The sequence below is a fragment of the Festucalex cinctus genome, chromosome 20 (assembly GCF_051991245.1).
Source record: "Festucalex cinctus isolate MCC-2025b chromosome 20, RoL_Fcin_1.0, whole genome shotgun sequence".
NCBI classification, from domain to species: Eukaryota; Metazoa; Chordata; class Actinopteri; order Syngnathiformes; family Syngnathidae; genus Festucalex; species Festucalex cinctus.
This window is the reverse complement of record NC_135430.1, coordinates 20128054-20144319: the sequence shown is the minus strand read 5'-3', so window position 1 is coordinate 20144319 and position 16266 is coordinate 20128054. Positions and strand designations below refer to the sequence as shown.

At 37.4% G+C, this 16266-nt stretch overlaps 1 protein-coding gene across 1 annotated transcript; it reads left to right on the top strand.

The window, feature by feature from the left end:
* The first annotated feature begins 14030 nt into the window (after positions 1-14030).
* Positions 14031-15604, top strand: bloc1s5 (biogenesis of lysosomal organelles complex-1, subunit 5, muted). The gene is made up of 5 exons (XM_077509131.1): positions 14031-14348; positions 14509-14591; positions 14761-14890; positions 15027-15085; positions 15348-15604. The coding sequence occupies exons 1-5, from the start codon at positions 14330-14332 to the stop codon at positions 15522-15524; spliced, it is 468 nt and encodes a 155-aa protein (XP_077365257.1). The 5' UTR covers positions 14031-14329; the 3' UTR covers positions 15525-15604.
* Positions 15605-16266: the final 662 nt, after the last annotated feature.

Below are 16266 nucleotides of genomic sequence, written 5' to 3'. Positions count from 1 at the left end.
AACTTGTGTCAACCTTGGTGGGAAGATTTTCACTTAATGGTGAGAGCTGAGAGAAGAGTCAAGTGATCCCCACGTCACCTCCACATGCTCCGGCGTCAACACCTTTGCCGCCTTGTGTTTTCCAATCACATGAGATGGAGAACATCTAAAAGCGCCACCACCGCTCCCAACATTTAAAGAATCGCTCAGACGCCGCCACCACCCATTCCGTTCGCCTCGCCATCAACATGAGGCGATGCATCGGCGGCGACATGTGCTAAGATGAGGCCACCGTCTCCGGCTGATTCACTGGAACCCTCGATGAGGAGGCCGTGCGTTGTTAGCGTGTCGTATAAGCACTTTTGACAGCACTTCTTATCGTGCGCTGACACAGTGTGACAGTTGTACCATGCGCCCGTAAAGATGGCATCTGATTGTCTATTGCAATTACGCGAGTGCGCGAACAAAGCTGTGACGGACAACATTGAGGAGGGGTCAAGTCGGAGATGTGTCATTCACTGCCTTTGACAAGTATACTTGTCAATTGTATTTTTTAGAGTGGTGCTAAATGGGGGCGAATCTGAGCATGCTCCACTGTAAATATCAAACTTGGAAACAACTTTACTGATGCCCAACCACCGGTAGATGACATCATTGCCCCATTTTATAGGAAATAAACACAGTTTCAGAGTCCATGGGAGAAATGGCTGTATTTTGGCAAACCTACTTTTTTCTGCTGTCAATTATAAAAGAACGGGACAGGACAAAAAGTAGGGAGTCTATTCTGTTATTTGGTAGATTCGGTTTATATATAATTATTGATTGGAATATCACGTGAGTATTGGAAATGTAAAAATTTTCTATAATGACTGGCAGTGAATGAGTTAAGCTTGGGATGTTCTTCCACTTCACTTAAAGTCTTCTTACTTCAGAAGAGAAGTTTGTCAGAGCTTCCCTGCCACTTCTTCATCCACTCTTGAGCAGCTCCATCTTGGTGTCAACATCTTCAAAACATCAAAAGAACTCCCCTTGAGTTTGCGAAAGAGGAAAAATGTATAGAAATATCTGTGGCGACGACAGTCCTGGAACTTTTCTGACACGCCGTCACAAGAACCAAATTTCACCTTTTTTTTTTTTTTTTTTTTATTTATTTTATTTTTTTTTAATTAAAAAAAATAAAAAAATAAAAATTTAAAAAAAAAATTAAAAAAAAGAAAGAACCAAATTTCACCTCTTCTTAGAGCAACAGAACTTTTACTTCGCTTCCCCACTGTGCCGAAGACACGTTACGTAAGTTTCTCAGGTGTGCCAGAGGAGTGTATATGATGCACACTCTCAGCTCATCAATCAAGGAGATGGGTGGTTGATTCGGCACGTGAAGGTGCTGCTGAGGTACATATGTGTGACCCGCGGCGAGGGGATTGCGCAACCTCAAGTGTGCGAATGTTCTTGAATTAGCCGCCTGGGTCGCTCCTCACCTCTTCTGCTGATCTACCTCAGCTGCTCCTTTGAATAGTCGTGTGTGTGTGGGGGGGGGGGGGGGGGGGGGGGGGTAGAGGCTGGGTGGGGGTGTGTGGGGGGGTCTTGTTGGAGGTTGACTTATAGTGATGGTGACGGAAGTGAAAAAGCAGTAAGAAAACAATTTGTACTGCATATGTGATGTGTCTTCACAAAATCGGGCTTATGTCTCTAAATGTGAAAAACTGAGATACTGACATATTTTATACTTAATTCCCTTTTCAAATGATATATATAATACAAGGATGCCTCAAAAAGCAAGCCTCGAAAAGAAGTTACAGCGATTTCAGTTTGTCAGGTTGAAATTCCTCATTTTGAGAAAAAACACGTTTTAGTTTTGTCAAATGTCCATAGCAACCAGTCACTTAAGAAAGAAAAAAAAAACGAAACTTTCAGGAACTGTTGAAAGACCACTAAAAAGTCAATAACCGCAATGGGAAATGGAAGAATTTGGTGTCAATTAAAATATTATTTGCCATTTGGTGTGGCTGTGACAAAAAAAAAAAAAAAAAAAGCTTATTGATATTTAATCATGCGGATAATATATTTCAAATGCACTATGATTTTATTTTCAATACACTTAAAACAGCATAAAGTGGTTTATATATATATATATATATATATATATATATATATATATATATATATATATATATCGAAAATGACGTCAAAGTTGCTCAAGGCTCAGCTTGCAAGCGTCCCAAGACCAAACTCAGAAAACGGGTGAGCCGTGATTGCTTGTTGAGCAACTTTGATGTCATTTTCAGTCGACAGCTAGACAGCTAAAAACAAGTCGATTTTTGCTGCTTGACTCATATTCCACAAATGCAACATTATTCAGAATATTGTGTTCAGACTAATGCGGGTGCATAAAAAAATATTATAAAGAAAATAAAAATAAAACAAAAACTAAATGTAATTAAAATTATTTCAAATTATTTTTTTTCTTGTTTTTTTTTTTTTTTTTTTTTTTTTTTTTAAGAAAAAGTAGGTCAGTTTTTGTTCACAAACTGGACATGTGATTCAGGATGATTTTTTTTTTTTATTTGTTACTTTAAAAAAAAAATAAAGTGTGTCAAGTTAATGCTATTTTTTTTTTAGTTTGTTGCTGTTTCATGGACTACTCATTGACCATAAGTCACGATCCTCATCCCTCTTATTCAAATGCTCCACAAATTAGCCATCCATTTGCCTCATCACCAGCACCCGAGCCCTCCCCGCCGTCTGCCCCATCCGAACCCCACAGGTCATGTCACTTAACTTCAGCCTGCCCCCCTCCTCTAATAGGTCGTGATGGGGCGCCTGCAGGGAAGTTGACTTCTCGCTGAGAAGCGATACGAGAGGTAATTGCGACTGAAACCTGGCGAGGGTTTGGGGTGGGGTGCATTTCAAATAGGCATAGAAGTACTATTATTTGGGGGGGGCAGATCATGGGTGGGCAGAGAGCACTGCCCTCAGCTATTTCCTGTAATGTGACTACCATGGGAAGAAAAAAAAAAAAGAAAAAAAAAAAGCAGCAACAGTCTACTTATTTACATAATTCTCATCTGCATACGTCACCGGGCCGCGAATGTCTTTTGTTATTAGAATAGATCGGCTTTTAATTTCAGACGACTAATTTATTTCAACCTGCAGTGAAATGAGCTGCCGCCTTTCTCTTCTACAATGTGCTTCATTTGCCTAATGAATGAATAAAACTTGAGGGGGGTCGGAGCTGGTGACAGGTTAATAGAACATAAACACTTTTCATTTATTTAACTTTGATTAAGAGTAATTAGGTGGAATCTTCTTCCTGTGATCTTTTTTTATGACAATATGATGCTTTTAGAGGTTCGTCTGCAGACAAATTAAGACTGTGCTTAACTATTAACTAAAACACATCCCCTTTGGCAAAAAAAAATTCATCCAGATAAAGAAAAAAAGAAAACTGTCGGAACTCTTGTTCCATTTCCTTTTATAGGCTCTGCGCACCCTTCTGGAAACCCCCGAGTACACTAACACTTCCAATCTACCAGTACACAGAAAAGTTTTATTTAGCCCACCGTTTCTTCAAATTTTCCTCACTAAAGGTCAGAAATTCCAATTAAATGTGAGGTCATGTTCATTTTATTATGTAAACTGGTATAATATTCATTTGTACTTTTGTTTTTCCTTTTTTAAGTTTGTTCACAATACTGCAAAAATTTTATATATCGAATGGTCCTGCATACTCTACTCGTTATTTATTGGGCAACCACTTTAATATTTGAAACTATGTGCACCAAGTAACAACATAATGCAATCCCAAAGTGCATTTCAGTTGTAAACTTTAAGAGAAGAAAAAAAAAAAATAGCTCGACAAACAAATAGATTTTATGAAAATATAAAAACGGTAATACGAATACTGCATTGTGTCAAACTCATTCACACATGTAAGCTTCTGTGAGTGAGTGAGTGAGTGAGTGAGTGAGTGAGTGAGTGAGTGAGTGAGTGAGTGAGTGAGTGAAAAAAAATAATAATCCGTGCGTGCTTTCAAATTGCCGCGGGAGTGACGTCACGCAGCCCCCCCCCGCTCTGCGATTGGCTGGAGGGGTGTAAACACTGTCTTTCCACAGAAACGTCCCGCTGTTTACAAAACAAACACAAAATGGCAAAATACAGGCCTTGATTGTTTAAGACAAAATCACCACCAGAAATTAAGATAAGCCCACATCTGTAAATTGAGAAGTAGTTTTTTTGTTTAAATCCTGTATTTAAAAAGTGCATTTTCCCGAGTGAAACCGGCAGCCCGGGCCTTTTAATGTCCCCAAAAAAAAACAACCAAAAAAAACTTCAAGGCCAGAATTTTTCTTTTAAACCAGGACAATTATCGTCCACGGTCCTGAGAAAGGCTCTCCAGGGCAATCCACTAATTCTGCAACTATCATGGCATTATCGACAAGGTTGTTACTCTTTCTTCATCAGTAAATGCACCTACTAACCCCACAACACAAGCCAACACCCTAATCTGTACCAGGTATCGAATAACGCGGACGTAAGGATTCACAAATTCATCGGAAATCCCAACGACGAATTGAATAAAATGAGCCAAAGCACAAAAACGTGTTGTACATTTTGTTTGTTAGTATGTTTAACAGTGACAGGCATGGAGAAGCAAAAGACAAACAAAACACACGGGGTCAAATGTAAGCAAATTCTCCAGTTTGCTGCGTGTGAAATGAATTACGCTGGAGTGCTAATTGTACAATAGCCAGTGGATCGATTGTACACCTACGAAAATATTCAAGTGCCACATCGCATCCAAAATGGGAAGTAGCTGACGTGACGCTATTGAAGAAATAAAACGGTAAAGACGACATACAGTTCGCTCAAAAGTGGATGTCTTTGTGCTGACCCCGGGGGACACTTAACTGCAGTGTGTCTTAGTGTAGTCTCAACAGCATTTGATCTTCAAAAAAAAAAAAAAAAAAACTTCATTCAGGCTAAATTTACCAGCACATGACACACAGCTGATCAGCGGTTGCTTTTGAAAGGCACCCGCAGAAAAGGGGGAGGCGTGAAATCGACATTTGGGCAGGAAAAACACAAAGTCATCTCTGTGTGTCGTCCTATCGCACACATGCGCACGCTTTAACTATGTAACAGCTCAAAGTTGCCTCAACGTATCACAAATTTTGACCTATCAAAAAAACAAACAGACGCGAGGCTTTGAAGTCAAATACTTGGGAAAAAATAAAAAAAAATAAAAAAAGACATACGGTGCCTTCGGGGTGAAGGTGGGAGCAAGCAATGAAAAAGATGCTCATGACGAGATGGGCGGACAGATTGAGGGGGAGCTGATGGCCTCCACAATAGACTCTAGTGTGTTGCACTTGGCTTCAGGATGCACAACAAACACCGATTGAGTTTATGCTTTTTTTTTTTTTTTTTTTTTTTTAACGAACCACTCATAATAGATGTTACATTTCAGTGGCATCCAAACGTGCACACACGGGTCAGACCCTGAAGGGTTTGTGTGGGGGGGGCGCTGCCATTTTTTTTTTCTGTTTTTTTTTTACGGCTCTGGCAAACTCCCCTTGTGACTTTCACAGTTGTCGCGCTCCTTTTTTACAGATCTAATTGATGGTCTAACCTCGGGGACAAGAGCATGTGATTAGCACTCACACGCTGCCAATGCATACAGATGCGTGCATAATTTCAAATAAATGCCGTTATGGTTTTAGGGAGGTGTGTTATTCGTTTTAATGCAATTTCACAGGGTGTTGTGTCGCAAATTGTTTGGACTCTTGTAGAAGTAAGTGTTCTATTTTTGGGCAATTTACTGCAATGCAAATGCAATATTTAAAAAAAAAAAAAAAAAAAAAAACTTGAGATTTGTTTGCAGTTACACATCACTACTTTGCTATTTTCCGCAGGATTTCTAGATAAACATTGCAAAATGTTCTGATACGGTGAAAAACCAGATGTTGGTAGAGTGTCGAAAAATGTACTCAAGTAGGAGCACTGGTCCTTGAGAAGAATATGACTGAAGTGGGAATTAAAAAAAAAAGTAGTCCTCCAAATAATTACATTACATTAAATAATTTCATTGAATTTGAATTGCTATGTTATGTAATGTAATTGCTATATATTCCTATAGGCTTTTGTTCTGTCATGTAGAATTGTGGAAACGAGTTCAGCACATGCACAAGCACAACCTAAAATATACATATTTCTTTAATAAAATGCTAATCTTTTGAATTCTATTTCATGAAAGAAATGTAACCAAATTCCCATCAATACGTTAAGCATATTCATTTGTATTTTTTCACATAAGTGTTAAAAAAAACAACAATTTATATTTAAACACAAAATATAACACTGTTTAATGACATAATTAAAGGGTAGTCATGACAGAAATCTCATTTTTTTTTAACCAGGCACATATGTGAATAATAATAATAATAATTATTATTATTATTATTATTATTATATCAAATATATAATATAATAATTATGTGTATTATTTTATTTTATTTTATTTTATTTTGTAAGTGAATCACTGCAAAACGTTAAAACAACAAAAGTCTCTCCAAGTGACAACAAATTTGGTCACTTTGGTTGATGATCAATTTTATTTTCTGTTGTTTTATTTTATGGCTTAGAAGTGTTTTTTTTTGTTTTGGTTTTTTTTTTATAATTAATTATGACTTTTCTGTGGCATTAGCGTCGGTTCGTTATACTATGTTGTGGAGCTGAAGTCATAAACCGACCACCCTCTGTACTTTGCTTGTTGTCTCACTGAAATTATAATGATATGAATGATGACCTGTTTGCATCATGCAGGTGACTGGAGTGAATGTGTGCAATTTGGTTCTGATCCAAATTAAGATGTGTGTCGATTGAATTCTTGTTTGATTTATATTATATAATTATATATTCTAATTTCAAAAACATTCTTCAAAATTAGCTTTCGCCATTTTATTTTTTTTTGCCAATGAAATGACACCCACCACCGACTTGGGTGCTTCAGGTGAGTGTGACATGACAAAAATAAGCCCCCCCCCACCCCCCCTTCACCTCGCGGCTGCATCTCTACTGTAAGTCGTCTTAAAGGGCTGTGGCGTGCACCCTGCCATGTTTGGCTCTTGGTGACACGCTGTGTGATGGAGCCTGCCCGCAAACCCTCCATTACGCTCATGTTGGTGTCCTCTCAACTGTGCTCCGATGGGGCAACGTCACTGTCAGAACTGACTCAAGTTTAGTCAAAGACATTAAGAGGGCACCTCTGGGGAGAAAACGTCAGCGGAGAGAAGAAAAGTGAAGGCAAGGAAATACATATATATATATATATATATATATATATATATATATATATATATAAAAATAATCAATTATCAATTTAATCAATGATTATTTTTGATAATCAATTCAGATTTTCTCTCAACAATGTAGAAGAGATTAATGTGACCAAGAATTCTGCTTTTTACCAGAAAATCGTGAGGGAGAATTTTTGGCGGTCAATTTGTGACCTCAAGCTGAAACGCATTTGGCTTCTTACAGCACAACAAACTGATCGTTAAGTGTCAGCAAGTCAACTTCTGAATGGTTTAAAAAAAAAAAATAAAAAAAAAAGAGAAGGTTTTGGAGTGGTACAATTGAAGTTGAATGCTTTTATTATGCATTTCAACAGAGAAATTGATAATGGCACAGGTACCAAAATTAATGGAAGTTGCGTGTTATGCTGCAATATGAAGAATAAATAAACAAAGTCATAAAATAAAATAAATAAACAAGTCAGTTTGCCCCTGACTTTATCATCCGACATTGATTTGGGACTACAAACGTACATGTGACGTAATATCCCGTCAAATTATGCAACGTGTATTGGTTTTACCATAGCCAAAATTCACGTTTCATTTTTTTCAAGAAGCTTCAAAATCAACCCCCTGTAAGCGTAAAAAAAAAAAAAAAAAAAAAAAACGTTTTTTTGAGAATTTTGGGGCCTTTTTCAAATTTCTAGCATTTCCATTCGGTTTTATTTTCACATTTCTTGAAAATGTGAATACAAATGAGTGGATGTCTCTCATCTGGCATGGGAATTCCTTGCGATCCTGCCAGGGGAGCGAGTCGAAGTGGCTGGGGAGAGGATAGGTTGGGTTGCCCTGCTAAAGCCGCCGCCCCCGCGACCCGACCCCGGATAAGCGGCAGATCATAAGATGGATGCAAAAAGAGCATATTCAGGTTTTTGTGTTTGGCCTTTAAAAGCCCGAGTGTTGCTAATATTCCGATATTGAAAGTTATTGACTACCTGTAAAAAATGATGGTCGTTGATTGACAACATTTGCGTGCTATGCATACCAACATCTTAATCAACTATTCCCAAACGAACAAGCTCACCTTTCCCAAGTGTCGTTTTTTTTTTTTTTTTTTTTTACCATTTTACTCCAAAAGCAAGTTCATTTAATAAGAAGCCCCCCCCCCCCCCCGTTCCTCTTCCCCGACGAGAGGCCAAATCTCTTCAGCATTTCCAGCCCTGTGAGCTAATTTGACAGCTCACGGGGGTGACGCTGATTCCAGTTCGCCGAGACAGGTACCCTAGGGCGAGCCAGCTGGATCGCAGTGGATGCTTACAGATTTGGCTTTAGATTCATGCTGGGTGTCATCTGTCTCTTTGGGCTGGCGAAGAATTTTTTTTTGGGCGTGTGTGTTGGTGTGTGTGTGCGCCCGCCCTGACATCATGTGCCTGAGCAGTTTGTGCCTGGCAGGCTTTGTCTGTCCAGGTTGGCCATCAAACACAGCCAGCATGGCCCTAATCTGACGAGGCACCGCTCCAAACATGCCACAGCAGCAAAGAAGCGCGCGCGTGTGTGTGTGTATATGTTTGTGCTTCATGCGTGACCTCAGGGCACACCGCCTTTAAAAAAAAATTAAAAAAAATCTATATTCTTATTTTTTCTGCTCCTCGCCTTCTTGCTCCAACGCGCCAACTTCAAAAGGCGTCAAGTAAAAATCTTCGCCTCACTTTCGACCGCGCAGGAAGCCAATTACGAATCTCCCCTCCAAAATAAAAGAGCCGCCACTCGGATTGCGGCCACTTGGGCTTCAACAGGTCCAGATAAGCGTCGATCCTCTGCAGCACTTGTAGCCCTTCCGAACAAGAGGCCGTCCCTCCCACTGCCGGGGCGGGAGAGGACAGACAAACCCCCCATGGGAACAAAAAATAAATAAATGACATCCCGGTCGCTGTTAATCTCCAGGACGAGCCCCAAAATGGCGGCTGACGCTAACGGTTACTGACACGCGGCGCTCGTCTGACTCTCTGACACACACACACACACATGCAGTTCACTCAAGTTGAGATTCCTTTGACAAGGTTTCGTTCCATTCTTGCAGCGAAAAAGAGATAAAAAAATGTTCCCTGAAAAGCGCAGAGTGACGAGCGCATATGTTGATTTTCAAGCCGGAGCTTTGACTTCCCATCATGCCTTGGGACAGAGCGGTGGCAGCGAGGAGTCACGCTATACATGCGCTTCCTTTTGCTGCAGTCTTCAGTGTGTGCGTGTTGAAAGCAGGGGTGTCCAAACTTTTTCATTTGAGGGCCACAAGGGCGCAAGGGCCACATCATGTTATGAAGAGAAATTGTGTTTAGTCCTAAAAATTGCACAAATCATTTATTTATGCTTTTGCATATTTAGAAAAATGCTACAGTATATAAACCAATTTATTCCAATTTATTTGTAATATGGCAGCAGGGGTTATTGTAGTTTTGGAATTTTTCATTTTAGTTTTTATTTTGTTTTGAGTTTTGTTTTTTTTATTTAGTTAGTTTGAATTACTTTTCAGGTTGTTTCTGTTAGGTTTTTTTTTAATTAGTTTTAGTTCTTTAATAAATGCTTAATTTTAGTTAGTTTCAGTATTAGTTTTAGTTTTTTTATGTGTAGTATTGTGCGCAATATTTAAAAAACATCATGGGCGGAAAAGTCATTATTCAGGTTTATATCCAAATAAATCTACTAAAAATCACATTTAAAATCATCCCCAAAGTCTCATCCATTAAATTAATTACCAAAGACTAAAACGAAGGACATTTTTGCTATAATTATAGTTAGTTTGATTGATTGAACATATAAACATACAAACAAACAGCAGAGAAACAAAAGTTAAAAAAGAAAAGAAGAAAAGAAAAAACAAAAAAACAAACTAACCCTACAGAAACACACCTTTGCTTAATATTTGTTCTTGTTTTGGGTTTTTTGTACACACTTGTACCCCTTATATCATAAGGACTGTGACTAATTTCAAACAAGTACTATGGCAGAGTAGATTATTATATACTTTGGACATTATTTGTGCTATTTTTAAACTCAACCAAGTCATAACATTTCATTGTATTTAATTTGTTAAATAATGGATGTGTTGATTCTGTACATTTTGATCGATTAATAATCCTTATGGCTCTTTTTTGCAATTTGAAAACAGAGTTAGTGTTTGTTTTCTATGCATTTCCCCAGATTTCCACACAATAGATCAAATATGGTAATAATAATGAACTAACTATAGTTAGTTTTGTAAACAAAAAATGTTGTTTCAGTTAGTTTTCTTTTTTTTTAAAGCAAGAGCACAGAAAAATATGAAACATCCAATACTGTTGGATTCATTTTCTTCCACCCTTCGACTTCTGTTTTTGGATTTTTATTTTTGCGTGTGCGTGTGTAATTTTTCCAGCTTTCATTTTTCCTATATTTTTAAACTTTTCTACCTTTCTGTCAAATTTCTCAAATTTTTGGCAATTTTATGGACATTTGATGGTTTCCTGCCTCTTTTTATAACTATTTTGGGCACTTTTTTCCCCTGGCTTTTTTTTTTTTTTTTTTGCTATCAATTTGCTGACATTTTTAGGCAATTTTGTGAAAATTTTATAGTAATGTTCAGACTTCTTTTGATTTTGGAAATTTGATATTATGTTTTAAATGTTTTTTCCCTCCCTTTTTTTCTGGGCAATTCTGTGTACATTTTATGGTACTTTCAGGATTTCTTCTTTTGTTTTTGGACTGTTTATTTTATGCCTTTTTTTTTTTTTTTTTTATTAATTTCCCTTGACATTTTTTTTGCAATTTCACGGACATTTTATGGTAATTTTCTGTTTTCCTCTTTTTTTTTTTCTTTATGGTATTTTTCATCCATTTTTAGACTTCCCTGCCTTTCTGTTAAAAGCAGAGCCCGTGTTCTATTAAAACACCCAAAAACGTCATTTCATAAATCCTATCCTGTCGTCATTTTTGGCATGTAGGCACAATTTGGCCCATTGCCATATAAACTCGCATACTAGTGGCGCACAATGCAGCAGGGGGGGCCGCTTAAGCGCCTGGGGAGCAATTCGGGGTATCGGTGTCTTGCTCCAGGACGCAGCTTGAAATACTCAAAGTGTCAGTTCATTTAAATCGGGGATGAACGCATTATTTTTGACTGCATCATTCTGGTGAATCTAGTTTATATTCTCTTGATTCAATTTATCGAGTCTGATGCTTGCTTTTAATCATTTTACACCAATAATTTTAGATGATTTTTGCAATGTCCGAATGTTTCTCTTTCTGTAATGCTTTTAATGTTTTATGTAAATCACTTTGAATTGACTTATACATGAAATGTGCAATAAAAAATATTTTGCTTTTACTTCAATTTGTAGTAGGATACTCAAATTGTGACAGCTGCAGACCTGCATTCAACATATTGCATATATATATATTTTTTTTTTTAATTGTTTAAAAAAAAAATAAAAAAATACTTTGTCTCTTGAATTAACCTGAAAAAATGCTCCTAAAAATTCACAAAATTTTTCCACAAATGAAGTTACAGATTGTCAAAATGGCTCCTCAAAGAAAAAAAAAAAGTTATTATAAGTATTGACCAGTTAAAAAAAAAAAAAAAAGGAATTACTAAAATAAGTTTTCTCGAGAAAAAAAAAAAAAAAAAAAAAAAAGCATCTTCATTTAACTAAAATCGATTCAGGTGGAAATGAATGGCTGTTGGTTTGGTGCCGTTCATTTCAAACAAATTGTCATCATCCTGCTCTCACTATGTGTGTTTGTTTGTTTGTTTTTTCAGTGGGCAAGTGAAGGGGGCGTGTCCACCTGCGCCACACCTGAGGCGCATTTCGGCAATCAAGAGGTCTTTAAAAGGACTCCCGGAGCGACAGATCGCTGTCAGATTATTTCTTGCATGCAGCCTTTGCTCAAGATGTGCTCTAGACCTTTTGTTCCTGAATCTTGGTCTCGTGTTCTAGTACAGTCTTGTTTTGATTTGATAGCTTGTGTTGTATTTTTTGTTAACCCCTGTTGCTCCTTGCCTTTTGCAAGTGTTTTTTGTTATCAACTTTTCCGAGTATTTGTGCTCGCGCTTTGTTGTTTTGTTTTGTTTTTTCTCCTGGCATCTGAGCCAGCGTTTTGGTGGCTTTGTGAATAAACCTCATCTAAATTGTAGTTTCCTGTCTGGGCCTGCATTTTTTTTGGGGATCCACTTTTCCACCGACAGTAGTCGGTCACGTTGCACAAATAACTTCATCTCATATAGCATTGCTTCCTGCAATAAACACTAAATTGGGCATTGTTGCTCTCTCCTGTTTTGAGAGGATGTTCGCAGAGGTGTCAAATAAAAAGCCATATTTTCTTAATTAAAGCTGCATGATTTAGCTCCCACATTTGCAGAACATTTCCTACAAATAACAATGCAGGACATATATTTGTTTATGTTGATGTATTTTCTTGCACAAAATTGTTACAGCTAACTTTTAAAAATATGCAATCCAAAGTAATACTGTTTTAATATAAAACTCCCTGAACAATTTAAAGTGTTTGTTTATTCACTTTAATTATGTTGATGAATCTGAATGACCCTTTTGTATGCATTTTAAAAACGCACGACATACATTTGTGTCAAATCCTTTTAAATCCATCCTGCAAATTAGCTTTGGAAATGAATACTGCTTTTAAACAGTCCATCTTTTCAATTCTCTTTTTTTTTTAAAAATCTTTTTAATTGCCCCCTCCAGAATTATGAATAAACAAGGCAACAAGACGCACACTGGTTTCACAGTGGACGCTCGCTGGTGTTGACATTGTGTATTTATTGGCGTGCTTCTTCAGCTACCAGCAGCCTCGTTTGGTTTTATCCTTTGGCGATGATCAATCATTTAATCTCTTTAATAGGCCCAAATCAAAACTAATGGTGCATGTAATAACTGCCTAAGTAAACAATGTGGACAGTAGGGCACTTGTGGTGCCCTTAATGATTTCTTCCGTGACTGAGTGTGACAGTCCTAATGAATTTTGGGTTTAGCAAGGTATAAGCTATTTGGCCCAAACGATGCCACTTGTCACTCTGTATTTTGCTGATTTTGTTTTACGACTAGTACTGTCTTTATTAATTCATTTATGCACATATATTTACAAATTTAGCATAATGCAATAGCCAAAGGAGAATTTAGGGCCATATTGTGGTCACTGTGGAGAAGTTAAGGCCTTGGTTTGTGTACAGATATTTTCTTAATCTATAGTTTACCCGTTTATATTAGTCCTGTTGAAAAATGTATGCTTGGTTTTAATAAAATATCAATTAATTTTAGCAGTATGATGAAGTAAATGTCTTAAGACAGCGGGTAAAACATATATTAATAAATTAACATTCATATATGTGAGCATTTGTTAATATTTTAAAAATAAATGGATAAAATACATTATTTTTTGTCGTGTGTTTTTTTTTATTATTATTATTATTATTAAAAGTGAGGTTTTTGGTTGTTGTTTTTTTTTAGTAGACTGTCCACAGAGCAAGACTGACATCTGCTGGGCCACCGAAATTCCACCTTCCCTTTTTTTTTTTATTTTACTACATAAACACTTAGAAATTATGAAATGCGTCATTCTAAAAGTGTTGTAGCTTTATTCTAATTTTTCGTAATAAAAAAAATTACCCCAAAATATATTTATCATGAGCTCGAAAAACAACAATAAGTCCTAAAAAATGTGGCACCCCTATTTTAGCGACTTGGTTCAATCCACTCCGTTGTACCCGGAAGTAGTAGTAAGTGTTTTGTTTATTGCGATCAGCTGACTTCTATTCATATGACTGCTATTAGCAAGAAACCTTCAGCGGTTTAATATACGATGCATTGTTGACTATATATTACAAATGAAGGCATCGGCATCGGCTTCGATGCGTTTGTGTAACAATTAACCGACAGTTTGCTCGTCTCTTGTAGCTAAACGTGAATTTCGTGTTTGAAGCAGTTTGAAGCTAGCATGTTGAGATAGCTACCACAAAGAGGAATTAAAATGAGACTTTACCGCAGAAGAACTTCTGTTTATTAGTGAAAATGGACAAAATTGTTAAGGGTGAGTGCGTCGTGTTTCACGCATGCATTTCTTTCACAAGGACTTGAATTTCTACATGTTATTTATTGAATCTCTCAGTCTTGCAACTTACTAATACTAATTGAAGTAGATAAACTTCCTTTCGTATGAATTCTGCGGATTATCTTTGCTGCTATTCCAGATGTTGGCGACATCCAGTCTCGGCTGTTCGACCACAGGCCTGTGATCAATGCAGAGATCCGTTACTTTGTGAGAGAATTTGAGGTATCAAAGATACAACACGCACACAGTGATATGCTTGATTTTGGTTTGAAATGGTGGCATGCTACATACAGTACATCTTTGAATAGAATGAACCTTATATGAACCAGCTGTATAGGTTGCCCAATCGTCTGTGTGTCAAATTGCTCAATCATCATTTCCTTTTTCAAAGGAGAAAAGGGCCCATCGGGAGAGCCGACTATTGGAGAGCCTGAATAAAGTGGTGCAAGAAGCCAATGAGGAAGTGCTTCCTTCAGATTTAGAGGGCATGAAGCAGCAGCTCTCCAATGTTATTGCTCGATGTAAGTCATAAGTATCCAGTGATACAAGGACTAAAACAATATCTTGCATGAAAAAAAAGTATCTTCAGTTGGATTAAATGGGACTTGCAGATGTTAATATCAAATTGCAGTGACCACTTTTGCTTGTCTGTCACAGTGAAGGCTGCTAATCACATGGCAGAAAGAGTCCAGCAGAGGGAGCTAGAAACACAGCAGGTAAATTAATATGGCAGCTGCTGTGTACACATGTGACTTTTTTTTTCTTTTTTTAACTGCCCTTGCACAATTGTTTTAATCAAAAATAATTATGCCATAACAATGAATGAAATCGTTGTAATTAGTGGGTGCCCTATACTCATTAGACTTTTTTCTTTTTTTTTTAAACTACCAACTTGGAAGCCATTCGCTGTGTTTATTTTGATGCCCTTTCACCATTTTTGTTTTTTTGTACTCATGTCTTGTGTTTATGTCCTTCCAGAGCAGCCAACTGCAGGAAAACATGGAGCGTCTGAAAGACGAGTGGGCAGATTTCCTGAAGGAGCAGCAGCGACTGAAGGAAGAGGTGGGCGAGGAACATGTCAAGGCCGTCGGACAAGTCAGCGCTCGGTACAGTGAGAAGAAGAAGGACCTGGAAAAGTTGTTGGCGGAAGTTTAGTTATTGTGTGTGTGCGCATTAGGGCTGCAAAACATTGGAAAAATACGTGATATGTGTTGAATAAAGCGATATTGATATTATTGTGAGACTTTTATTATCTACTTAACACATTCACTGCCAGCCCAGCAAAAAATGTATCATTTGACGTCTTTTTCCGTCAATGGCAGTGAATGAGTTAATGAAAGTTTTTGTTGTTTTTTTTCATGCAGCAAAATAAGCAAGCTTGATGTATTGGATGGTGATGCATATTTAAGTTTGCGTCTGATTGGTCAAATTCAGATAAATCCAGCATCCAGTTTCATATGAAACTTATCGCATGGGCCAATATCGCGACATCGATATGTTGTTTCCATAGTGTGCAGTCGTAGTGAGAAAAGAGCTCATGTTCTGCTTGTGCACAAGATTTTTCCAAATCCTGAATATTCACAGTGTGATTAATATTGTACATTTATGTTGAATCACAAATCACTGCACAGAATAAGCACAACAGGGGAAAAAGTCTGGAATAAGTCACTTTTAATTTGAAAAAATAAATAAATGTTTTCATCATTGCCAGGTTATAATTAATCCCTGCTTGGATGGCACTTTTGCATCATTTTAATCAAGGAACCAATGTTTGTTCACTAAGGTGAGGGGGAAAGATCTAGCAGGTGTGTTTAAATCACAGCTCAAGTGAGTGCAAACCGAACTTTTGTTTCCAGAATAAATCAGCAGCTCGCTCGTGTTTGGAACATTTGACCCG